Raw genomic sequence first — 27,706 nt, forward strand, 5'->3', positions numbered from 1 at the left:
AGTTGTCTGCCTAATACGCGTTTACGCAACGAGAAATGGTTAAATATGAAAAGAAAGATAAATATGTAGGTACATGCAACATTTTATTTCCAGTTATAAGCTGATACTTTTACATTGTCAAATTTAAACGGCGAAGTGATGATCTTAAAACTTGAGTAAGCGTTCACAATCACATAATATTGTTCAACTAGGTCAAAACACTCTCTTCACCAGTTGGTTATAACTTAAAATACTACTGCGTTCATTAGTTTTCATAATTTAATTGCATTATATACCTATTATCAAAATATTTAAATCACAATTCAATACTATCGTTTTTTAAATAACGACTAATGAATACAGTAAGTATAGTTACCTATTTAGGAATCACTAGACAATGATAAAACAGCTAAGTTGTAAAAGAAAAAGACCTGATCAATTTCATTAAATCAATCGTTTACTTATATTATGTATATTAAAAACTACGAAAGCACTCCCTAACGTTCCTTTTAAAGGAAAAACAATATATTGATCAGATCTCTTTACTGTCCTAATTACAATACAATCCACTTGCTGTTCGCTAAAATATTCACTGAAACATTACAAATTAAATGGTTAAAATAAATTCAGTGGTATACAGCATTTTGGTCACACACAAAAGCCAAATAAATAGACAGTGTGGCTAATTCTGTTATAATCTGACTATGACAGGTCTAAATCTAGTGCTATCCTTTTCCACAGGAAGCATTATGAAAGGGGTAGTAATAAAGTAGATTTTTGTTTCTGGTCAGCCAAATTGTAATCATTATCATTTCCATATTATTGTATAAAATTATGACACATACTACAATGTTGGGGTATCCACACAAAAATATACTAGAAACACATAATATCAATTCTAATCCAATTTTCCACATAGATTTGAATTAGAATAAAAACAGTCATTAATAAAACATAATTAGACATAATTTCATCAACATGATTTTAGGACTTTAGAATGTGACTAATTATTTAGGGCACAATCTCTAAATTAAATTGACAGGCCTAAATCTGTGCTACCCTTTCGCAGCTCGAATCAGTTATTACACTGGTCGGAGCTCTAGCTTTTCGCTCTTGTACAAACTGCGTGTCAGTATGTGACAGACTAATGTGTCAAAACATTGCAGTTTAATGTAACATTTAAAAGTCAAAAATGAATAAATCTTATTAGTCTGGCAAGAAGTGAAAATGTGAAATATGTAAGCAGTGTTTAGTCAGGAGGCAAACATAGGCCTTTATCAACTATTTATCGTTAAAAAAACTGCCCTTTTTTATACAAATTGATAAACATTAAAGATTTACATGTAATTAACCAGTATGACTGTCATATAAACACTTCATTTCATTTTTATCATACAGAAAAATTGACTCGTATATTTTTAATAAAACACTGCATACAATGAAATTCTTGATCAAAGTTGCGCACTGAGCATTATAAATGGGATAGCAATACATTTAGGCCTGTCATTTTAGTTTAACGGAATTAACCACAATATCTTTTTTTATTGTTTGCTTTCAGACTGACGATGTGGATTATTATATTTCTATTATTGAGTGTTATTTTACGAATTCCAAGCCTTCAGCGTAAGTTTCCCAGTACTAAAATCCGACACAGGAGCTGACTAAAGGTGAAACGCAGCAGAGTGGAAATGTGTTAAGTAGGCCAATCAGATTATTGATAGATGACGTGACAATTTCAAGTCATCTCTCAAAATCCGATTGGTCAAATAAACACATTGCTCCGCTCCGCTTTAGTTGATAGGCACCCTAATCTCCGTCTCCTGTTTTATTTATAAAGCTATTTACTTGAAAACTGTCACAAGACAACATAATAAAGATAAATTTAGCGTCCGGTAGAAATCAATAACCTTTGATGGTGCACCAATGAAATTTTGAACGTATTTGGTCTTGCTGATACAAAGTATTAGGTACTTGGTGATACTAAACATCGTTTCTAATAAGAAAATTCTAAGTCTACAAGACATGTACCATGTACAATGTACATGATACCAAACATCATTATTACATACTAAACATTAGAAACAAAAGTCTGTCAACTAAAATAATATTACGTTAATCATAAATAAGTCTACGATTCTGGATCTGTCGACGCGTAAGTCGCAGCTTTGCTGGTCTGAAATGACGAAACGAAACTTAGATTTTTTAGTCAGTTAGTTGTTATGTATTAATTTATTGTAGGTACAAAAGCCTAGTTTTCGAAGTCAAAGGTAATTATTTCATGAAAGCCTATTTATAGGGTTTTAAAAATAATTTTTTTACCTACACTTGAAGGAAATTAAATTCGATGTTAAATATTAATAAATATCAAACATTGCGGTAGCAGGTATTGAACCTATATCACTCTGGCTATGGTGAGCTTGGCACTCCAAACCCGCCATATCCTTTTTTAGTGGACAAAAACCAATAATATTTTTTATGCAGGGACCTATGCAGGGTCTACTCGGACTAAAGTCACTACTTTAGTCTGAATAGACCACGGTTCCTTCATAAAAAAAATATTAGGGGTTTTTGTTGCATATGTTACATACATACATACATAGTTAGTATGGCGTACAGTATATATGTGCGCGTCAACCAACCCGCACACAACTACACGACCTACGCGTTTGTACGCAGCGTGTATGTGTGCATTGCGTTCATACGCCCCAAGGAAACCTACCTTAAATCCAGGTGGACAAGATTGGAGGGGTGATAATAAAATATTTGGGATGATGCCCATGTCAAAAATAAATTATTTCTTAGGAAATAGCCTTTCCAAAGTCGTGAAATCCACATCCGCTATTAGTTTTACGTTTGCTAACTATTTTGAATTATCGTTTTAACAAAAAAAGTATGTCAAATATTTATGATGTTACATCTATATGTATTAAATACAAGCTCCCATACTAAGCAAGCGTTTCGACGTTTGATAAAAAGTCGCTGATTTGACGAGTAGTCATCATCCCTATTATCACGAAATTCTTAGCTTACCTCACAGCTATCATAGAACTCTAAGGCCGTTTCAGTGTCAGGGAAAGTGATGGTGACTGCCTTGTCCACAGACACGTTGCTCGTGTAGTCCGCCCCCGCCCAGGAACACTTGTCACCAGACAGCTTTTGAAATAAAACAAATAATAATCTAAATATATAAAAGGAAAAGGTGACTGACTGACTGACTGACTGATCTATCAACGCACAGCTCAAACTACTGCACGGATCGGGCTGAAATTTGGCATGCAGATTGCTATTATGAAAATTCAACCCCTAAGGGGGTGAAATAGGGTTTTGAAATTTGTGTAGTCCACGCGGACGAAGTCGCGAGCATAAGCTAGTATATTAATAAAATAAAAACCGGTCGAGTGCGAGTCGGACACGCACACGAAAGGTTCCGCACCATCTTGTACAAGGAATAACTTTTTTTTTTTTGTTTTTTGTGATGTAACCCCAAATTTCCTTTGTTTTTTAAGTGTATCCTGTATTCTTACTCTCTGTAATTTTAGTAACAATAAAGTTGTTTTAAATTAAATTAAATTAAATTCCAGGTTTTCGGAACTATCCCTTTACTTGTGCTATAGGATATTGCTGCCTGCCAAATTTCATGATTCTAGGTCGTAACAGGACGGGAAGTATAGGGAAGAATAGGGTTCGATTCCCATAAGGGGCTTGACAGACACGTCAGACAAACAATGAAGCGATCCCATAAGGGCTCCTTATTTTCTCTGGAAATACGGAACCCTAAAAACAAAAACAACGCACCTGGAACTCAGTGTCAGTGTGTATGAGCATGTCGGCGAGTATCTCGCCCGTGTTGAAGTCGGTGACGAGGATCTTGGGCGAGCAGGTGTCGTGGTCGAAGCACACCTGCACGTGCGTCTGCTCGTACGTGAGGTGCGCGAAGCCCTGTCGCACCACGGCCTTGCACGGGTAGAACGCGGACGACTCTTCCTCCTGTCACAATACAGTCTACTTTTATAATCATCACTATCGCCATCATTAGACTTGTTGATGTAAATAAGCGAACGACCCGACAATTGGTATTGGACTGATTTATCAGTTTTCAGGTATCGTTAGATACATGTATGTACTATATGTATGTCATGTATAAGCTTGATACTATAATTATAGGGCAAGGCACCCACTGTACATCATCAACGCATCGCCGGCTCACTACTGAACACAGCTTTCCTCCTCCAGGATCCTCTCAATATAAAAAGGGTTTAGGCCATAATCTGCCACGCTGGCCTAACAGATTGGCAGACTTCACACATTTCTGAGAACATTATGCAGAACTCTCAGGCATACAGGTTACCTCACGATGTTTTTCTTCGCCGTTAAAGGAAGTGATATTTAATTGCTTAAAACGCACATAACTCAAAAAGTTATAGGTGTGTGCCCGCGATCGAACCTTCAACCTGCCGAACAGGAAGCGGACACTTTAAGCACTAGCTGCCACGGCTCTCTCAACTCGACTTTTGTAATAAAATTTCACAATTAGTTTTTGAGGCAGAGTGGCAGAGTAGGCACAAAAACACTTACCCCTTCATAGTAGTCTTCATAATCTTCTGGGTTTTCATAATCATGCTCATAATCCTCGTCATCATAATTCCCATGATCTTCCTCGGGCTCATCAAAGTGAACTTGCTTCGCGTCTCCGGCTTCATCAGGCACGTCGCCATTTTCTTGCTTTTCCTCAAAGGATGTTCCTGCATCTGGTTTGGGTGGTTCAGTAGTTAGTGTGGACCGGGCCTTATAGTCCGCACGCGCACTTTCCTCCAAATGCTTTGGTAGTCGCAGAGGAGTAGCGCCCTCAATTTTTACCTCTTGTACTTCTTTCTCTTTTCTTATCGCCTCTGCAGCCGATGCTTGTAATTTCTGCATAAATTGTTTATTACTATAAATAAGTAATTTGTAGGTACAACTCAATTTTTGACTAGTATTTGTTCTATGGAATATATTAACGAAAACTTCTATATCAAAGCAATTTTTTTTCTTTTTAGTATCCAGTCCAGTTTACATCGATAGTCATACCAAGATCTCGAATCTGTGTAACCCTTTCCAGTACTACGCCCGATAAGGTATATTTAGTTACAGGAACAATTGCAAGACAAAGTTATAATTTTGCATTTAGTCGTCTTCTAAGGTTGGGACAAGGTGTTGGAAATGAGCGTACGACCCGAGCGTTGGTTTTGGACTGATTTATTAAATGAATGCATTCAGATACAATATGTATGTGTACTTATGGGCTATTATATAGATATTACTTATATGGTTAGGTCACACTGTACACCTCCCATGGGGTGGTAAAAAAATTATTAATAATTTTTATTACATAATTTTTTCTTAATAGCTAAACACAAAGTAGGTACAATACAAATTATAAAAAGTACAAATAATGAAATCGTAGTAGAACAATATACTTCTTACATCTAATTACAATATTCTCATTTTTTTCTTATTCATTATAGTTTTGTTCTGTTCTTATGAATAATATCTATTTTTCCATTAGTATATTCTATTTTTACATTAGGTGACAAGTCTTCAATTACCTTATATGGTCCTAAATATAAATCTGACAGTTTATTGCCTGTTTCATTTTTAATTAAAATTAAATCGTTAGGCTTATATTTTATAGGATTAACATATTTATCGTATCTAGTTTTTTGTCTAAATTTACTATTTATTAAATTATTACGCGCTTCTGTTTGGGAAACTTGCAAGCGATATCTCAACTCTTGAGGATAGTTATCATGATTATATAGAGGTTCTATCTTCGTTGAAAGATTGCTTGGTAGGATACATTTTTTCCCATACACTAATTCAAAAGGTGTAAATTTTGTTGATGAATTTACAGTTGTGTTATATGCAAAACACCAAAAAGGAAGCCATGTACTCCACAAATCTGGTCTACCTTCTGTCTGTATTCTTAGAAAACTTCCTAAGCTCTTATGCGAGTTCTCTAAAGCACCTATACTTTCATGGTGGTATGCCGTTGAATTTAATTGAGAAATACTGAGTAATTTACAAACTTCTTTAAACGTTTCCGATAAAAATTCAGATCCTCGATCTGTTCCCACAATCGCTGGTGTTCCATGAACAAGGATAAAATTATTTACAAACACACGCGCTACTTCTGTGGCTGTTTTTGTAATGAGTGGAAATGCGCATACGTATTTTGTTAATTCGCATTGTAGCGTTAGAATATACGTATAATTATTATAATCTCTATCTAAGGGTCCAACTATATCTAAAAATATTTTTTCAAAAGCTGAATGAGCTGTTGAAGTAATTACCATAGGTTCTTTCACCGTAGTGGTATATTTTTGTTTTTGGCACTTAGGACATTTTTTCACAAAATTAATTATGTCTTTTTCCAGTCCTGGCCAGAAATAATATTTCTTTATGTTATTTAACATTCGTCTGATGCCCGCGTGGCCACTAGTGGGCAAAAGATGAAAGTCGTTTAATATAACTTTTCTGTCATCTATATTATCTACTCTATTAACGTCCTCTAAAATACATAAACGAGGTCCTTTCCATTCAGATGTATTTTTTATCTCCTCTACTAACTTCTTAACAAATATATTATTGTTATTATTTTTTATAAAATATACTTCTTTTATATTTATTCGTTCACAAAATTCACCTAGCTCTCTCACAAATGCGGCTCGCGTCAATTGCGATTGAGAAGCAGGGTTTATATATATCGTCATTTGACTACTATCATATGAAAAAATATTATTTTCGAAGTTAATTTTATTTTCTTGACGTATTTTCTTTAAAATTTTCCCGTCTATGAACCTTAATTCAACTGCATTCTTTGGTTTAATATGAGTGTCTACGACTATTGGCTGATCAGACCTGTCGTCGGTAGAGATCATATCATCCGAAGAAGCACTTGTATCTAACCGTTTTCTTTGTGCACGCGTCATCACACATACACTATCACTCATCTCTTTCAAATCTTTAGAACTCATAATCACTCGAGATAATGCGTCTGCAGCCACATTGTCTTTACCTTTCACATACTCTATCAAATAATCATACTCTTCCAAAGTCAATCTAAATTTAAGCAACCTACTCGAAGGGTCCTTCATGCTAAATAAATAAATTAAAGGTTTGTGGTCGGTAAGAATTTTAAAAGTACGACCGTACAAGTACGGTCTAAAATATTTTACTGCCCAGACCACAGCTAAAAGCTCTTTTTCAATAGTCGGGTAATTCTGTTCAGCTTTGTTAAGACTTCTACTTGCGTAAGCAACTGGACGTCCATCCGAGTTTGATAAAATTGCACCTATCGCGTAACCTGATGCGTCTGTGTGAACAATGAACTGATTGCTTTTCGAAAAATTAGGGTACTGTAGAACTGGTGGTGTTATCATACATTCCTTTAAAATGTCGAAAGATTTTTGGCAATTACTATCCCATATAAATTGAACCTTTTTTCTGCATAAAAGATTTAAGTTGTAAGCCTTTTCGGCAAAATTAGGTATAAACTTTCTATAATAGCTAGCTAATGCGACGAATCTTCTCACCTCGTCAGCATTTTTTGGGATGGGGTAGTTTTTTATGACATTAATTTTTTGAGGGTCGGGTACAATGCCATCGCCTGACACTACGTGTCCCAAATAAAATAATTCCTTTTTGAGAAAATCACATTTTGCTGGATTTAATTTTAAGTTAACGTTACGTATTCTTTCAAACACTTCAATTAAATTTTTGTTGTGATTTGACAAATTTCGTCCAAAAATAATTAAATCATCAAGGTAACAGAGACATTTTTCATACGACAAACCGGCCATTGCCATATTCATCATTCGTGAAAACGAACTTGGGCTTGTTTTAAGGCCCATAGGCATTCTGGTCATTTGATATTGGCCTGAACTAAAAGCTGTGTATTTTCTACTAGGTGGATCCAGCTCAACATTATAAAAACCTTGATTCAAATCTAAGTGGGTAAAGTATATACATCCTGATAATGAGTCTAATATGTCTGTTATATTCGGTAGGGGATATTTGTCATCAATAATACAATTATTTAATTTTCTATAGTCAATAACTAATCTCCATTTTTTCTCCGTATTAGAGTAAGATTTTTTCGGAACTAATAGAACAGGACTAGACCATTCACTGTTACATGGTTCTATTATGCCTTGTTTAAGCATCTTATCGATTTGTTTATCCATTTCATTCTTTTGCGAATGCGGAAGTCTATAAGGCTTGGAATACACCGGTGTCGTATTGGGTTTTAAAGAAATAGAGTGCTTATAAAGCTTAGTAGTGGTAAATTGGTCACCTTCAAGGTAAAATATGTCGTTATATTTTGCACATATATTTTCAATGCTAGCTTGTTCTTCCAAATTTAAGTGATTTAAATTTAATAATTTGAATAAATGTTTCACTCTATCTGAGTCTCTACAGGGATTTTCAAACAAACAAATATCATAATCACTGGCCTTGTGTACAATAGGCTTTATATCCTTTAAATAAAAATCGGTTTCGGTAGTATTCAAAACTCGTATTGGTATATTCCCGTCCTTAGGTGTTACTAGCATGTTCGCTATAAAAATTCCGTCTTTTAATTCGGATGCGCAGACTACGCATTCTTCAGTCATACTAGTACTAATGTAGTGAGTAGATTCAGACCTAGCAGGTATAGTCAAAAAGTCGGGTTTCTCAACTTTAATATTATTTAACAACGGTAATACATGTTTTATTCCATTATAGTTCAATGTTAGAATGCATTTTTCTAAATCAATATGAGCTCCGTATAAAGAAAGAAAATCTAAACCTAAAATTCCATTAGCCGTACACGGTAAAGAATCGAATACATAGAACTCATGCGGTAATTGTATACCGCTTGGATCAGATAGTGTCAAATAAACAGAGCCTTTCGCTTGAATCTGACCTCCCACGCCGTTGATTAGAATACGGCTTTCGCACAGAGGTGTATTATTACATGTTATTGTTTTATTATTAACCGCTGATATGCTGGCTCCCGTATCTAATAACCAGTAACATCTTCTATTGTTCAAATATAATTCTACGTACTTTATATTATTGTTTAAGGTTAATATAATATTTTTAGTCACGAAAAACTGATTTTGGTTTTCGGAAGATGTTTGAGGTTCCGATTGGGTCAAAACATTTACAGCTCGATTAATTCTACTCTCTCGATTTCCATAATAGGTATTATTACTAAACTTACCTCCGCGACCTCGTGTTATCCCACGAGCGCCGTTCTGTTTTCCTCTCGAAGAAGAATAATAGTGTGCTGGAGCCTGATGCACTGATGCTCGTCCTCTGCCTGGTACATAATATAATGGCCTTGAACCTGTATACTTACCTGTATTCCATCTACCTGTGTGATTATTAAAATTCCTAGACCGATAGTATGGTCGATGCTTCATGGTTAATAAATCACCTGTTAAAGGGGAAGGGTTCGAGATTTCTTCATCAAGGGCACCCTGAATCGCATCCTTTAGCGAGTCGTAGTTCCGGGCTGTAATTACTGTGCTAAGTGTTCTATTTCGTAACCCGTCGGCAAATTTTTTTGTGACGAATTTTTCATTCAACGGCTTAAGTACCGCATATGTATTTAAATCACCTTTTGCCTGCGATATTGTCAGGTCAACAAAAAGTTCAGACATTTCTTTCGCGTAATCTTCTATAGATTTATTATTTTGTCTTAGCTGTTGTATCTTATTTTGAATAGCTATAGGCGATTTTTGTGGCAGTAACACACGCCGCATATCGCTAACCAAATCATCGATGGCTGTGTAGTTTGACTGTAATTGTAATTTAGCATTTTGTGACAGTCTACTTTTTAATATGAATTGAATAAGATTATTTTTACAATCGGGATGCGCAAGCAAAGAATCATAGTATATAATATTGTCAATTAATTGCTTCACAGACTTTTCAGAGTCATCGATGACTGGCAGTAATTGTAATGCTACCTTTAACTCGAATTTTGCCATATTTAAATTAACTAAACTTATGTCTGGACACCGTTAAAAATCACAAATTATTGGTATTATGTCTAAAAACCCTTAGTTTCACTAGTCTCTAATTTAAATGTTCACTCAGGTATTAGTTTAAAATTTATCTTCACATAAAAACACTATTAAACTACGAGAAAACTTCGCAATACACTTTACACTTTTAATATCTTCCATGATGCCATATTTATAATCACGACGCCGCACAGTGAATCGCCTAGAACAAGCTAGGTGGACAAAAGTCAATTCAAAGAATCACTTAATTGATGGTCATTTGTCACTAATGATTAACCAGGGATCATTAATCCAGGTAATAATTACGCCAAACATTCCATTACGATAAGTTATACACATTTGAAGTCAGGTGATAAGGTAATTACATTTACGTAAACAATTTAGTTGCAATTGTGCAGTGCTTTCGAGAACACCTATTAAAATTTGTGCTGAATATTATAGTTTCTGCTATGATGGATTTTACTTTAGAGGGTAAGTACTTTCTTATTTTACTTCAAATTGATTCTAATAACAGATAATGTGTAGTCTAAAATTTTTTGAACAAAACACTCAAAAAAATGACGTCTTTTTTAAATATCTTTATTTCCAAGGAATGTAACTTTTTGTATCCACATGTATCCAGTCTAATTTTTTTATATAATATAGCTACTACTCTAAGCTTCAATATGATATATAATTTTAATACTACAACGATTCCAATTCATCGTAATAATTTTTTTTCAGAACACGTGCATTCCATTTCGAAAATAGAATTTTTCGAAGAGTGACGGAAACATGCCAAAGAAGAGAGAAATGCTCGTCTAATGAGTTTTATTACTGAAAAATTTTCTATAACTGATATGACTCCTGACTCACGGAGGAGTATTCAGTCACAAATAGCAAGTGTTTCGTCAAAATTAGCTGAAAAGTGGGCTGCATCGAAAATGGTGGAGGATCGTTTTCTTCAGAAAAATAAAAGTTGGCTCGAGGGGACAGACATACAATTTAAAGTTAGCATACATCAGGCTTGTCCTTCCACATCATCTGAAGGAAGTCGGCCTAAGGGAGACCTATAAAGAATTTTGAAGAAACATCTTTCAAAACCAAAAAACGCAGGGTTGAAGATTTAGTGCAATCGTGCAGTGCTTGTGAGTTAACTACAGCTGCGGAAGTGGCACATCGTTTGTCGGGTCACAGAAACGTAGCTTCTTTGATAAGAAGTTCGGAATCTCCAGAAAAAAGGAAATCTGGTGGTGATGTTTGTAGTGTTATTTATTATATAGATTCTACGTGTACCAGTCACGCTTATAAAAAGACGCGAAAGTGGTCATTAAAGGCGGGACATGAAGTGTTTCCATCTTATCATAGTCTCTGTAAAGCCAAAAAATCGTTCTATCCTTCGCAGGAAGACATTTCCGTGACCGAAACGCGCGCTGATATTAAGCTTCAAGCTATTTTGAATAAAACTGTTGAACGTTTGATTGAAGTGCAGACTTGTTGTATATGCTCTTGATAACATCCGATCCTGTAATAAACTCACTCAGAGAAGTGCCAAGAAAGAAGACTGAGAAATTACCAGTAGAAGTACTAAATTTGATTGTCCCTCCTTCAATACCAACACATCAATCACGTAATATTCAACCGTGTGATGGAGAAGATTACGTGATATCTGATTCGTCTGATTGTGAAAGTGATGATGAGTGCTCTGATTAATTAATTATATTATTGTATACTTTTAGGTTTTGTTTATTTTAAGGTAGTTTAAGTGATTTTAACTGGTATTTTATGTTGTGTTTTATTTTCTTCTTTAACTTGTTATTATATTACTGATTTTAATCATATTATTTTTTACACCAAATTTGATTTTTTATTTTAAAAAATTCTGTAACCTTTAAATAATTATTTATTTATAATTTATGCAGTATCACAACAAAATATCATTTTTCATAGCTATAATAATTAGAATCCACAAAAAAATGTTTTTGTCCAGCTAGCTTGTTCTAGACGATTCACTGTGCGCCGCACTGTCCATTTTTCGCCGCCTGGAAACTTCGCTTTTCTTCAGGAATTTTATAAAATTTTATTTAAGTGACGTATTATGACGAATTTCTTCATCCTTCCTTTTATGTCATGTCCATATTTTTTCCATAGCCTGGTATTATTTATATTATTTATTCCATAGTTCTCATTCTCATACAGTGGACCATTTTTAAAAAACATTCAATTTTTGAATTCTCCATTTTCTAATTTTTAATTTTTAATTTTCTCAAATTTCGGTGCCCAGCCGGTGCACGCGCATGGTAAAGGCACGCGCACACCGACTGGCAGGATCGCCATCTAAGGTTGGGACAAGGTGTTGGAAATGAGCGTACGACCCGAGCGTTGGTTTTGGACTGATTTATTAAATGAATGCATTCAGATACAATATGTATGTGTACTTATGGGCTATTATATAGATATTACTTATATGGTTAGGTCACACTGTACAGTCTAATAAATTCCGAGGAATTATGTTGTAAAAGGATCGGATTTGAATTCAACTGTTTGCACTGTATGTCTGTTATAAAAATAATTTTGAAAAACCCTTTGAGAAACCTATGAGAGATAAATACCAATATCTGGGAATTAAATTGGAGTACATACCCTAACACACTCCATGACCTTGTCGTGGAAAGCTGTAGCTATTTCGGGCGTCTTGAACCTCACAGCCAAGGTCTCCTGCTCGCCTTCGCCCTCGGCGTAGTTGTGGCCCGCCCAAGTCCAAGCGCGGAGTGAATTTTTCAGCGGCAACAAATTTATATCCATAAACAAGAGCATGTTCAACACCGCTTTGTGAACCTAAAATTACATATTTTTAAATACATATATCATAAAATCGCTGTGCGTAAGGCACTTCTCTCTCTCGACAGCAATAAAGCTAGTGAGCCGGACGGTATTTCTGAATTGTGCTCACAATGTACGTTCGTACCCCTGAAATTACAGGCATATCGCAATTAACTCCCTAATGTCCAATATTATGGAGCAAATTATTAACACCCACCTGCTGTCTGCTGATCACTGATCGACATACCAAGCGGAAGCCATTGACAGAAAGGGAGAGGTCGTAGCGGTCAGCCTTGATATCACAAAAGCTTTGATTGGGTTTGAAATGGGGCCCTTATATCGGAGCTACCATCCTACGGACTGCTCATGTAGCTGTGTAATTGTGTAGCTAGCTTTCTTGATGGTTTTGCTCTGAACCTAAGCCCATCATGAATACTTAATAATATGATACAGGAGGAACACTTTAACACAAAAACATTTTAAATAAATAGAGAATTTTGTTACGACGCAATAAAACGCAATTTAGCTCGCATAGCTGCGGCTTAAATGTATTAAACGCCTTTTTCTTTCGCGTAAACTTATCTCCTCTCTCTCTCTCACAAGAGATAAGTTACGCGAGTGCTGTCGAAGTTCAGCTTCTCGGGTTTCATGGTCATGTAAGCTCGGCCTTATATTATTCGTAACTAGCTAACGCCTGGCGTGTAATGCAATACAACTCACACGCTATCTATTTTACAACGTAATGGTACGTATGTCAGAAACCCTTCCGCAAATCTCAACAGCTGCACAGTTTCAACTCAATCCGACTAACAACGCGAGGGAACAACGAACGAACGCACAAACATTGAGCAGCTGACGAACAAAACAGTGTAATTAGATACGCCTCTAATTAAAATGTTTTATTTTAAATGTGTTTTATTTAAACCACTGAATACAAATCTGAAACCATTTCCAAGCAAAACAGCCTAAAACTGTGCTAAACTTAAGTCCATTTCGTAATTTTGATCAGTGAATACAAGTTTGTATTCATTTCAACTCAAAACTGTGCTAAACTTGAGTCGAAAGTTCGTTAATTCGATCCGTGAATACAAATCTGAACTCATTTTCAATTAACTGCCTAAAATTGTGCTAAACTTGCGTCCAAATTCGTGAATTCGACCAAAATGGTACAATTACAGTAAAGTTTCAACAGCTTTCATTCAGTTTTTTGCTCCTCTTTGTTCGCCACCAGCTCTTCAATTGTAGCTCAATTGTATTAATGTTATTCTAAAGCAAACACCTAATATCTAAATATGTTGAGTTTATTTAAGTAATATGGATACAAAGGAAGGCTACGCTGTCTGTAACACAGGCTTTCCTAGTATGGATGCAAAAGTCATCAGGTTTTAACATTTATAGTGTTTACTTTTTCTGTGTACTAGATTTAAGGAGATATTTTATTGTGCAAATTTTTCATGGTTTAAATGTTGGTAAAATTGTTGTAATAATTATATTGTATGGATTACCTGTTCTCTCCGGAGAAGAAATCGGTAGCTGTTACGCTCCGGATGATACAATATTTTCATTTCCCCGACTCCACGCTCTTTCCAGTCGCGGGACTTCTCATCGAAACGGAACAACTTGCAGCGTTCGCCGAACAGTTTTTGCTGCAATTTATTACAGTTTTTAATTTCATAAAAAGTATGTAAGTCCAACTGAAGCTTAAAAGTAAAAATGTTCGATTGTATTTTGAAATTATTCTTTTTATTGCTGTCTGTTATAAAATAATTTTGAAAAAACGTTTCAAGTTTAGCGGTGAAACCAATGAGAGATAACTTCTGCAATTGCACGAAGACATGCGGATCTTACCGGTTGTGGTTGCGTTATCGCTGACGAAGATAAATTAGTAATATTGGCGGTAAGAACAGCTCGCGAATTGTGTCACCTTGCTTTTTGATGAGAAGATTTTGCTCATCAATCTTCTGTTCCAGGCTAGTAACTTTATCCACTAAACTAAACGTTGTGTTTTGTAACACAGTAACTAGTTTTTCTACTTTATTTTTATATTTATTATATCTTTACGTTTATTTTATTTATTTATTTTTATTTTTCATGTACGAAAATTGTAGTTACAAAGTAATAATAAATACGTGTTTACATTTACTCTTAAATGCGACTGTGCTCTAATATGGCTTTTTAGGATTCCGTACCTCAAAAGAAAAAAAGGAACCCTTATAGGATCACTTCGTTGTCTGTCTATCTATCCGTCTGTGCGTCGTGTCAAGAAAACTTATAGGATACTTCCCGTTGACCTAGAATCATGGGTAGGTAGGTAGGTCTTATAGCACAAGTAAAGGAATAAATCCGAAAACCGTGAATTTGAGGTTACATCACAAAAAAAAATTAAAATGTATTTTAAATTTTCAAAGTAAGATAACTATACCAAGTGGGGTATCATTTGAAACTGTACATTTCTTTACCTTTACCTGTATCTACATTCTTAAACAGATTTTTATTTATTTTTGAACATAATGGTTTTTGATTTATCGTGCAAAATATTAAAAAAAAAACCGAGTACTCAACCCTCGGTGCGCGAGTCTGACTCGCACTTGGCCGGCTTTTTAAACCGTTAAAATAAATAAAATAAATTAAAAATACAAACATTCCAAACTATGGCAATAACCGCATTGAAATCTACTTAGTTATAATAATAAAAAAGTCGTTAACTATGTCTTAACAATTGGCATCCCAAGTGTCCTAAAATATAATTGAGACATTTTAACAAATCCAGTATGGCGGGTATGACAAACAAAAATACGACAGGAAAATAAATAAATTTGAGATGAATGGATCTAGTTAGGTACATGCCCTTACTATCCCCAAACTACTCATTCATTATTATGACATCATCATAAATTCAATGTAATGGATGCGAGAAACAATTACAAAAAAAATAAAAACCGACTTCGTTACATAAACACTAAAAATTGAAAAATAATTTAATTTATTACCGAATATATTATGTATACAAGAGTTAATATAGTTCCATAATAATACTTTTTGGTGCCGGTGCCAATTAGCTTTAGCTGCGCGAATCGTCTAGACTTCATATTTTTATGGGACTCCACAATGGCACCTCATTGGCACCGACCCCAAAAAATATTATTATGGAACTATATTAACTCTTGTATACATAATATATTCGGTAATAAATTAAATTATTTTTCAATTTTTAGTGTTTATGTAACGAAGTCGGTTTTTATTTTTTTTGTAAAAATTTTTTATTTCACAATTTTTAGTGGCCCCATGGAATTATGCTATGACTGGTTAAAAATCTACTGTTTACTAAGCTATTACACTGATCGCGAGCAATTTACTCTTATCCGTTGAGGAGTTCCAGTATCTATCTTCGAAGATGTTCATCAGATCTTCACCAAATTGAAATGGGACCAACTTTGAAGTATACCCTTTCAAACAAAAAAAGAATTTTCAAAATCGGTCCAGGCGTTTTTGAGTAATCGGGGAACATACATAAAAAAAAAAAAAAAAAAAAAAAAAAAAAAAAAAAAAAAAAAAAGATTCCGACGAATTGAGAACCTCCTCCTTTTTTTGAAGTCGGTTAAAAATAGGACATGAATAACAATAGCCATGAGATAAATGGATGGAGTTGGATAGTATCAAATTCCAAAAATATATTGATTTATATAATCGAAAATATAAACTAGTCGTCAGGTTTTAGTTTTGAACTTTATCTTGTTTAAATGATTACCTCATCTTCTTCGCCAGTAGTCACGGTGATCTTGTCAGGCATAGGCACAATGGGGTCATAATGCGGATCATACTCCTCCTCGACGCCCGCTGCGGAGTCATCCGCCGCACCGCTGTCGTTCTTCGATTTATTGCCAGACTCTTTGGCAGACGCAGTGGTGAATAGTTGCTGCCCGGCACCCTCCCATTTGAAATCTGGTCTCTCTATAAAAAAGTAATGTTTTACTAAGGTAATTAACACCCATGCTAACTATAGTTCACCCTGAACTAAGACTAAAGTGTCCTATGATGCAAGACATTATGCTGAGCTGTACACCCTTTTGGGGTGGTGTCACAGATGAAAATGTTACATTTGTACTTTGTTTTTATCTGTGACACCAACAACAAATAAATGCATTTCCTCTCTTTTCTTTCTTTCTTTCTGTAAGTTTGTGTCTATAGGCATAGGGAAAACTTTCCATTTGATAATTAAAGAACGGATATTAGTATTTGTTGATTACGGAATATAAATAACTAGCTTATTACCGCGTCTTTGTCTGTGTAGACTATACAAATTTCAAACCCCTATTTTATCCCCTTAGGGGATGAATTTCCAAAAATCCTTTCTTAGCGGAATGTCTACTCTATCATAATAGCTATCTGTAGATCCGTTCAGTAGTTTGAGCTGTGCGTTGATAGATCAGTCAGTCAGTGAGTCAGTCAGCTTTTTAGGATTCCGTACCTAAAAAGGAAAAACGGAACCCTTATAGGAGGAATATATAACCCTTACTGTCTGTCTGTCTGTCAAGAAACCTACAGGGTACTTCCCGTGTTGACCTAGAATCATAAAATTTGGCAGGTAGGTAGACCTTATAGCTGACATTCGGGCAAAAATCTGAAAACCGTGAATTTGTGGTTACATTACACAAAAAAAAATTGTGGTCATGAACTAATAATTAGTATTTTCAATTTTCTAAGCAAGATAATATCAAGTGGGATAAAAGGTGTGCATTCTGAAACAGATTTTTATTTATTTTCATGTATCATAGTTTTTTAATTATCCTGCAAAATGTCGAAAAAATAAGCCTGTAGTACGGAACCCTCATTGCGCGAGCCTGACTCGCACTTGTCCGGTTTTTGTCTTATATATACAGATTTTATACCAAGTTACAGCATTTGATATAAAGCCGTTTTTGAAATAGAGCCTGGGATATAGCAAGTCTAAAGACATTTAACTGTCAAATGGAGTAAACATAAAAATAATTTTTTGCTCTGTTTTAAAAGTTATTTTAAATGATACCTCTTATGAGGTATATAATTACAGGCAAAAAAAAAATTGCCTGTAATTGATGCTACATGAACAGCCTTGTCATACAGTTTTGTTTTAATTTTTTTAAATGTTATTTTCGCCTTTGGGTCATAGGTTTCAGGATTTATAAGACTGAAGACAGACAGACCGACAAACAGAAAGACGGAGAGATAAATGCAAAGAGCAAGTTGACTCTCAAGAGATCTCGCTTCGCTCAGTCATTTAAACAAAATGCGTGCATAATATAAGGATATGTTGTAATCATTATAAGTATCCAGAATTTTTATTTGTACTTACTCTGTGTACTAAATGTGGGACCACTTGATGATAAATTTTCAAATGTCAGTGAATTATCAATTTTGAATAAGGTGTCTTTTGCTGCAGGGTCAGAAAACACTGACTCAACAGATTTATTTATTTCGCTGTCTTTACTAGATATATTATCAGATTTTTCACTATTCGTTTCAGTTACTGCAATAGGTTTCTCTGGAATCGTTTTTACATTGTCTTGATTTTGTTGCACGTTACTGGCTGAATCTGAAGCTTTTTTCTCATCAGTGGTTGCTGCGCCAAACATGGTTTTGGGTTTATCTTGATTTTGTTCAGATAAATTTCCAAAAGAAAATTTTCTAGTTTCGAATATCTGAGGTTTTGCTTGCATATTTTTCAGAGCTGCAGGACCAAATAAACCTTCTTGAGAGTTATTACTGAAAAAATTAACTTGAGAAAAATTTGTATCAGAGAATAAAGAAGTTGTTTGAGAGTCTTCCTTGTTACTTTGAGCGTTGAAACCAAACATCGATTTGTTAGTTGATTGTCCTGTGCTATCAAATTTATGTTCGCCAAAGACAGTTTTATTTTGATCAGTTGAATGATGTGTTAATTCAGCTCCAACCCCAGATTTGGTTACTGTAGTATTCTCCATCGCGGACTGTAGCGTACTTAATTTGGGAGCAGCCAAAATTGAAGTTTTAGTAGCAGTTGCTTGATTTTGTAGTACTCCGCCACTAAGAAATGAAACTGGTTGTGAGACAACTGTTTTTGGACTATCTGTTAAAGTATTTTCTTTATCTGTTGAATCATCGTCAGCAAAACTATATGTAGATGTTACTAAGGAAGAAACCTGTGTAATATTGGATTTAAAATCAGTCAATGGGGTGCGGAAGATCGTAGTGTTGATTGACCGTTCAAAGTTACTAGGTGTGCCATAAACTGAACCAGTTGGGCTCTGGAATATTAATGCTGAACTTCTGATAGGGGTAGCGGTAGTACAACCCACAGGTAATATAATGTTTGAACCTTTTAGTTCTTTAACAGATTCTAATTTGTTGTTGTCGTCATCATCGCAACCTCGGCAACCTGGACAAGGATCTTTATTTTTATATGTATAGAAATGTTCTGGTAACATAAGTTCTTTAGCTTTTTGCTTTTCTTCACTTGATGCTTTTATTTCACTTATGAAAACGACTTCTTCAGAGTTTGTGTTCTTGATATGGAGATTGGTACTTTCGGAATAATCTTTTTTGCCTGATAGTGCTTTATCAATAGCATCTTTAAATTGCATTGCTATTTCTTTATTTTTGAATCTAAGACAGAAGTGTTGAAGAACTACCTCCCCTTCACTAAAATCATTGGCATAGAAAAGCCATGTTTTATCATCCTTTAGTTTATACGTAATTTCAGGCACTAAAGCATGATTAAGGCATATTTTATGGATTTGTTCGCGTCGCATTAGGATTCTGGAAGTACAAAACATTGTAAATAAACAAGATATTTAGAACAGCAGTGACTGATTGTAAATTACTCATCTTGAATAAATACAATTAAAAAAACAACTTACCTTAAATTGCCAGTTTCCTTATGTTTGAGGATTTTAACATTGCCTATGCCACGTTCTTTCCACTCCTTATTGAAAATATACAACTTTGCCCTGTGACTGTATAGCTCTTCTTCATGCTCTTCTCCAGTTACAACTTCAATCTGCAATGTGTCAATGACATTTGTAAAATCAAAGCGTCTTACCTCAAGTTTAGTGTTAAGCCCTTGTTTATTTTAGACTAGCTGATGCCCGCGACTTCGTCTGCGGGGATTTAGGTTTTCAAAATCCCGTGGGAATTTTTCCGGGATAAAAAGTAGCCTATGTGTTAATCCAGAGTATAATCTATGCTCATTCCAAATTTCAGCCAAATCTGTTCAGTAGTTTTTGAGTGAAGGAGTAACAAACATACACACACACACACATACAAACTTTCGCCTTTATAATATTAGTGTGATTTAAAAAACACATGCCAAGACTGTGAACACGTCAATTAAGTCATGTGGCAAAATATTTTAAAGGAGCCGTATATTACTTTGATAAATACATTCAATGCTAAATCATTACATAATAGGCCTTCTATTTAGGAGGGATTTGATTCAGGTTATGCAGCTCTAACTTTTCAGTGACTGAACTGAAAACTTCATGAGGAAACCTGCATGCTTGAGAGTTCTCCATGATGTTCTCGAAGGTGTCTGAAGTCTACTAATCTGCACTTGGCCAGTGTCCTAGACATAATATCAAAATTTCCGTGTAACGTAGGCTTAGAAAGTATGTTTTACCTTGTCTGGCATTGGAATAACTGGGCTAAAGTAAATATGATGGCCTTCATCTTCAGATGCATATTCATTGTCATCACTATCAACCCCCTTATTTTCTTTTGGTGACTTAACTGGACTTTTTCCTTTAGTTGGAGTTTTAGGTTTGAATGAAAATTCAAATGTTCCACTCTTTCCGAAAGATGCAATATTTGTGTTCGGTGTTTGTAATAAGGCTGGTTTTACAGGTGTTGCAGTTAATGTTTCATTTTTCTTTACACTATAATTAATGGGACTACTAGCGTTTTCAGCAGTTACCGAACTAGCACTGAATATACTAGGTGTATTCAAAGATTTTGTTGTCATGCCAAAGTTGATTGTTTCGGTTTTCGGAATACCAAAGTTGAATTTGAGAGCATTATTTGCACCAAATATAGAAGCCTCTGGGGCCTTTAGGACAAGTGGATTGGTACTAGTTATATTTTGTTTTTGTGTAATGGTTGATGGGATTCCAAAATTGAATTTAGGTACATCAGTGAATTTGACCTCAGTTTTTTTGACCATTCCATCTTTGGGACTATTACATGCGCCACATTGATCAAGTTCTGTTTCATTGCGAATCAAACATTGTTTACACTCCCATGACCCTGGTTTAGGTTTGAATCTGTCACCCCATCCAGAAACGTTAGTAGATGTTTCTTCACCACTGTTCTTGTTTTGTGGGTTTGGAGTTTCACAACAAGCACATTTCTCAAATGATTCTAAATTATTTGTATAACAAGTTTCACAAAACCAAGATCCTGGCTTAGGTTTAAACTTATCGCCAAATCCAATTTGATTATTTTGTTTAGCGGTATTCTGTTCTTCTTTAGCGGCTTTAGCGCCATCACCGATTTTGGTTTGAGCTGCTTTAACAGCTTCAATGAAGTCATCACATATTTGTGCAGTTTTGAAACGAAGACAAAATGTTTCTGAAACTAATTCACCTTCCGAAAAATCTTTCGCGCACCATGTAACTGCTTTATCCATATTAGGCATTTTTTGGAATGTCATTTCTTTAGTTACTGAATGATTGCAACATACTTTCATAATTTGTTCCCTCCTCATCAAAAGTCGCAATTTGTGATTGTTTTCTTTATGTACAAGTAGTTTTATATTACCAAGACCCCTTTCTTTCCACTCTTTGTCCCCGGCATCAAACCGCAACAGCTTAGCTCTATGTTCAAATAATATTATTTCATCTTCTTCGCCGGTTTTTTGCTCAATGAGAGCTGGTAATGGTATAACGGGTTTAAAATCTACTGTTGGTTCAAAATCTTCAACTACATCAGACGTATTTATTTTTGTTGAATCTACATTATTTGGTGTTTTGATAATTTCCTTATTTACACTTGAAGCTACACTTAAATTATTACCAAATGTGAATGCATTTCCAGCATTAAAGGTGAGGCCACTGAAAACGTTTATTTTATTTTTTGGAGTTTCTACATTCTTTGTTTCACTATCGGGGGTTTCCACAGTAGGTTTGAATGTGGGTGTATTGCTGAAAGTGAATCCTCCCACTACTGTTTTTCCAGCCTGAGTGTGAGCTGTTTCTTTAGAAAAGTTGGCCTTGGTGACACTTATTTTAGACTCTGGTTTTGATATATTACTAAGACCCTTATCTTCATTTTCAAGTATATTAGCTGACTCTTTGCAGGCTTTTTCAAATGTTTCATAAAATTCTTTTCCTAAGTCAACTGTTTTAAACCTTACACAAAACTTTTCTAGGATAACAGATTCTTCAGCATAGTCATGAGCTACCCAACAATAAGCCTTAGTCTCATTTGTCATAGGTTTGATTTCCATGTTATGTGATATTATGTGATTTGCACAAATTTTGTGCACTTGTTCTCTTCTCATAAGTATTCTAACTTTACCAGTTACTTTGTGCTTCAGCAATTTCATTTCTCCAATGCCTCTCTCCTTCCATTGCTTATCAACAAATCTAAATAATTTTGCTCTGGAACTGAATATTACAGTTTCATCTTCTTCGCCGGTCGTGATTTTAACTTCTGCCGGTAATGGTATAATGGGTTTAAAGTCTGGACATGGATCGTAATTTTCAATCGATGTATTACTTTTTTCTGATAAGGTTCTAGATTTATTCATACTTGCGTTTGGTGAAAACCCAGGGAATACACCATCAACAACACTTGTAGAATTTATAGAATCTTTGAAAGAGTTGTTAGCACTGGATATAGTTAATGTATTTTCTGCCTGAGATGATAAAAACTTTGTATTCCAATTTAAAATACTTGAAGTTGTTACAGTAGATTTGTTGGATAAAGGAAAACTAAAAACAGGAGGTGCTATTGTCTTAGTTTCAGTTGAAGAAGGCATTGGTATTTGATAGTTATGGGGACTTCCTTTAATATGTTTTTGAGGTATTGTAACACTTAAAACTGGTGCTGGTGTAGTAGTACTTGTTGGCAAAGGATCAGAAGAAGTTATTACAACGTTCACTGGTAATGATTTCGGAATTGAATCAATCGACACTTTAGATATAGATACTGCCGCTGGTGGTGCAACAGTTGAAGGCACAGTCGATATGGTGGGTATAATATGGTGTGTAGTTGGAACAGTCGGTAGTGTCGGAGGTACAAGATGCGCTACATCAAGATACATTTGATCTGGTGTAGGATAAACTCCTGGATAGTTCATTTGCGTTCTTGTAGGATCAAATAGCTGCGGTGCACCTGGGACCGTCGGTGGCTGTGCAAACTGAGAATATTGATTGTAAAGATTGTAGAAGTTCTGTCCGTATAATTGGTATGGGTTAGATGGCATAGAGAAAGGAGGCATAAGACGTTGGGCAAACGGTGGCACAACTTGTGGAGCTGTAAAGGGAAGTTGTGCACCAAAAGTAGTATTATCGTTTGTTCGGTATTCATCTTCCAAATTGTATAAATCATTTTCATCTATAGCTTGATCTGTAGGTTTTTTCAGTTTATTAACTATTTTTGTTAACTCTGCAACTTGTTTCTTCAAATCTGCTACATCTCTGAACTCTTTCCACCAATTATCCATTTGTTTCTTGAGTTCATCAACAGATATTTTAAGCAGTTTAAATTGATCTGTTGCATTTTCGTTATTAGAATTGATTATACTAATTATATGGTTACCTAATTTTCGATTCTCTTCAAACCCGTTCCTAATTTGATCCATAAAGTCATTGATTGTTGTTGGTTTGAGCGGTTCCGGTGAATCCATTGCAGTGCGGTATGCTGTAGCATCGACGTTTAAGTTATGTCTTGTTTGTTTAGGTGTAGAACTTATTTTGTGATGATTTGATTTAGATCGCATAGATCCAACTTCAGTAACAGACTCATATTCGTCTGATGATTCTACATCGTTCGTAACATTCGCTGACAAGTCAATATTAATTCTACTGAGACGTGATTCTAAATCTTCTATTAATGATTGTATATCAGTATATAAAGTTTTGCTTCTGGGCTCGTCTAAATCTTTCATTTTATCTAAAGCTTTATAAGCAAACTGCTTGGCTTTATTCAACAAACTTGCATATTTGTTATCAATATTTTTTGCTGAACTGTTCTCTTCCAATGCAATTTTTTTATATGTTTCACTTAGATGGTAATAAGCTTGGGGTGATTTCACATTAGACAAAAGATTAATAACCTTTTCATATTCTCCTTCATTAAGATGTGCAAGAGATATTAAAAGTTTGCTCTCTTCTAATAGATGATTAATTTCTTTTGTACTCAGCTGTGTGTGTGTATATTCAAACATTCTCTTTTCAGGTAACTTTAAAACATTTTTTGATTTTAGTTTTTCAAGAAGGGGTATAGCTGACGAATAATAAAGTTGAGCTCTAGTTTCTAGGTTGGCTTTTTCTTCTGAAGTATTTGCTTTTTTAGCTTTTTCAATAAAAATTCGTCCTAAAATGCATAATAATTCAGGATCTAATCCATGATTATCAATACATCGCAAAACTTCAATACCGCGACTTAATATGGAACGGATATCAGTATACTCCACACCCAGCTCATTTTGACTGAACTTGTATGCACAGTCCCACCATTTAGTTTGAGGCAGCGAACACAAAAGATCTGTAATGTTAGCTGGAAGAAGATTTGCCATTTCTGTGGAAACATAATTGGTTTTATTATCTCTCAGTTTTTGTGTTGTTAATGTTGCACTAAATAGAAAACCTAAAATATCCATTTTATTAAGTGTTTCAGGGCCACAGTTTGTAGTAGATGCTGGGGTTAGCATATCGAATAATGTGCATCTAAACTCAGCATAATTTTTATAATTCAGCAGGATCCATACAAAATGGTGAAGAGAATTAGGATATTCTCTTTGTGCATCATCATCATAAGCCTGTACTTCAGCTTTTCTTGGTAGTCTTAATGAAGGAGCAACAAATTGATGTGATACTAAGTAGGAGGATTTCTTTTTTGTAAGTTGGTCTGCTGCAGGAAATACTTTTTCGTACAATTTCTCCTTCCAATGTATTCCTGAGCAAAATTGTGAAATTTGATCTAAAAGTACTTGACTTTTATTTTGCATATTAGACAGCAAAAAATGACCAGATTGAGAACACCTGAATGATCCCTCTAGATACCAACGACGCACAGCATTCTGTTGTTTCTCAGGTGCATGAGCTAACCAGTTAACTTTAGGATCAAGTAGAATGGTTTGCCAAGCATTAAGCATCAATGGGGCTGAACATTCCATAGCCTCTCTCCAATTCAGTTGTCCTTTTTTTGCCTTTTTAAGCAAATAGGTTGCTGTGTGAAATGCCAATTGTCCTCTGTGATGTTGTAACAGACTATTATGAAATTCTCGAAATCCTAGAGATGGCCCTGTTTTAAGCACACTAGCAATAGCTTGGTCATAATCATGGAGAAGTTCACTTGATTCAACTAAGCTTTTAGAAGAAGAATTTGGTGTTTCAGTTAGACTTAAAATACAAATCCTCTCTTTTACTGTTAATAAAATCAACTGGTATAACCAATCACTTGTTGTTAAAGGATTGTATTTCAGTATCTCAGATAGACTTTCATACCATGTATAATTGTTGGAAAAAAACTTTTTATCAAACTCAATACTGCAACTATGTTCATATGCTTCCTTGATGTTATTAGTATGAAGCAAATATTTTATAAGACGGGCATGTAGCACAGCATCTTTTGGTCTTATTTCCAATTCAGATTTTAATAAGTTCACCAGAGCTTCTGGATCTGGATTAGCAATAGCCAGGAGTCTTTCTCGTAAGTTAAATGTCACTGGATGCTTGGGAAACATGGCTTCAGCCTTTTCACACCAGTATTTTGCCCGACCTGAGTCAATAGTAACCTCATCATCTGCTAGTAATTCACAAACTGAAACAAAAATAAAATAGCTCACAAACTTTATTCATTAATTCATTATATATGTTAGGGTGTCGATATTAGAGTTTTTACTGTCATGTACTCTGTGAAAAAGGAACATTTTATGAAAAGAGTGATTTGAAAGTGACATGTCTGGTATGAACATACTCATAATTGAGGACTTTACTTTAAAATTGTGACTGAGTTTTCAGATTGTAATTTAGTGACTGACCTTGGGTAATAATTAATGATATGATCTGGGTTAGATCATGAGTGAAGTGATGATTCTTTAAAGAGTGTTCATGAAGTTGAGGTTAATGATTGAGTTCAGATGCCACACAAGTTTCTTGCTGGTTCTACTCACAGTAGACTGTGGTATTCCATACCAGTGGTAGATTATCTTTAGATGATCATGTGTTGAGATTAGAGTAGCTAGGTCAGATGTGACAAAAAATTATGTGTTGAGATTAGAGTAACTAGGTCAGATGTGAGCTTCTGGGGTCGCTATAAGGGGTGGTTGGAGGTGACCTAGGTATGGCTAGGTTAGGTTTATCTAATGTCAAAAACCACATCTCCATGGCTGCCATCATCATGAGGCATCCAGACTTATACAATGGATTGATTGTTATTTATATCTGGCGGGAATGGACTATGAGTCATATTTAATTGTTAACTATTTGAATCAACATATTTTGTGTCATGTTTAACATCTAGCTGATTTAATTGTTACGTTAATGATTTGTGACGTCACAGGAAGTATCATTTAGTTCAATCACTTTGCAATTTGTAAAATACTGGAAGTTAAATAATACCAACCTTTAAAATATGTCAGTTTTGCTGTCCTGTCAAATTAGTATAAAAAGCGTAGGTTTAATAAAAATGGCGGTCAATTGTGAGAATTAAGTCGAAGGCGCAAGCTATGCTTAAAAAATACAGTGAAGTGAAATTGGAAACTGACTATTATTGAAGACCATCCCTATACTTCTGCAACATTTCAGAAGTGGGATACTAAGAAGAGAAGAGAGCAGAACATTGAAGAATGTCAAAGATTTTTTTTTTTCTCTTCTGAAAACACCACGCCTCTGCTTAGAAAATTACGCCGCGGGCCTATATCGACGCAAACTCATCTTCAAGATGCGACCAGAGGACTTTTCTGTGTATTATAACATCAGAGGACTTGAAGTTGAAATATCTACGTGCAAAATTGCGGTCTACAATACCAATACCAGACGCCCTATTTACTTTATTGAGAGTACCTACTTATCGTCATCGGAAAATTGTGGAAGAATCTACTACTTCAGCGCGGGCTTCAAGATGTAGAAAAGGGGATTAAAGTTCAACTACGTCTTTGCCACGCGTGAACAAGAAGCGCTGCTGTAATCTACTGACGATGACGGATCAATCACGAGCCACGGGGTTGCTGATGTCAACAAATCCGGCATCGGGTGATCGGGGCGCAACGAGCCACGCCGCGCCGGCCGCTACGAGCCACGCCGCGCCGTGCGGGACGCAAGGGCAGCGACTCCTGTGTCGCCATAGCAACAAGTCGAGCATACCTACACTCGGTGAGTCGTATTACATCTAACTAACGAATTTTCTAAGCATAATATGCAAATTACTCTCATAATATTACATTAGTGCAGATAGAATCTTTGCCTACCTGCATTGATCCCGGAAGTTATTTTTTGTAAAATGAATTAAAAATACCATGATTATCTAAAGATTTCATCATGAGGAGAGGCTTTAGGTGCACTCACATAATATAATCACTTTATGTAATAATTTGTGTAAAATAATGTGCATGTGTGTGTAATTACAAAAAAATAGGTGTATACTTTTTGTGATCTCTCCGATGTAGGTCTGATTATCATTATCACTAGGCAGCC

At 35.1% G+C, this 27,706-nt stretch overlaps 1 protein-coding gene across 2 annotated transcripts in view; it reads right to left on the reverse strand.

Moving 5' to 3' along the window:
* Positions 1-64: 64 nt before the first annotated feature.
* LOC117997033 (E3 SUMO-protein ligase RanBP2-like) overlaps positions 65-27,706 on the reverse strand; it is a 33,886-nt gene continuing 6,244 nt past the window's right edge. Inside the window, exons 3-12 of one of the 2 annotated variants that reach the window (XM_069498226.1) lie at positions 20,467-25,832; positions 19,709-19,848; positions 18,166-19,607; positions 16,582-16,784; positions 14,339-14,479; positions 12,654-12,848; positions 4,555-4,890; positions 3,775-3,963; positions 3,010-3,132; positions 65-2,152 (exon numbers count right to left, since the gene is read on the reverse strand). In XM_069498226.1, coding sequence (XP_069354327.1) covers positions 2,108-2,152; positions 3,010-3,132; positions 3,775-3,963; positions 4,555-4,890; positions 12,654-12,848; positions 14,339-14,479; positions 16,582-16,784; positions 18,166-19,607; positions 19,709-19,848; positions 20,467-25,832 — 8,180 coding nt within the window. In that variant the 3' untranslated portion in view covers positions 65-2,107. Of the gene's footprint in view, positions 2,153-3,009; positions 3,133-3,774; positions 3,967-4,554; positions 4,891-12,653; positions 12,849-14,338; positions 14,480-16,581; positions 16,785-18,165; positions 19,608-19,708; positions 19,849-20,466; positions 25,833-27,706 lie in introns of both variants that reach the window. The other variant, XM_034985201.2, reaches the window with a different exon arrangement.

Source organism: Maniola hyperantus, chromosome 4, assembly GCF_902806685.2.
Source record: "Maniola hyperantus chromosome 4, iAphHyp1.2, whole genome shotgun sequence".
Taxonomy (NCBI): domain Eukaryota; kingdom Metazoa; phylum Arthropoda; class Insecta; order Lepidoptera; family Nymphalidae; genus Maniola; species Maniola hyperantus.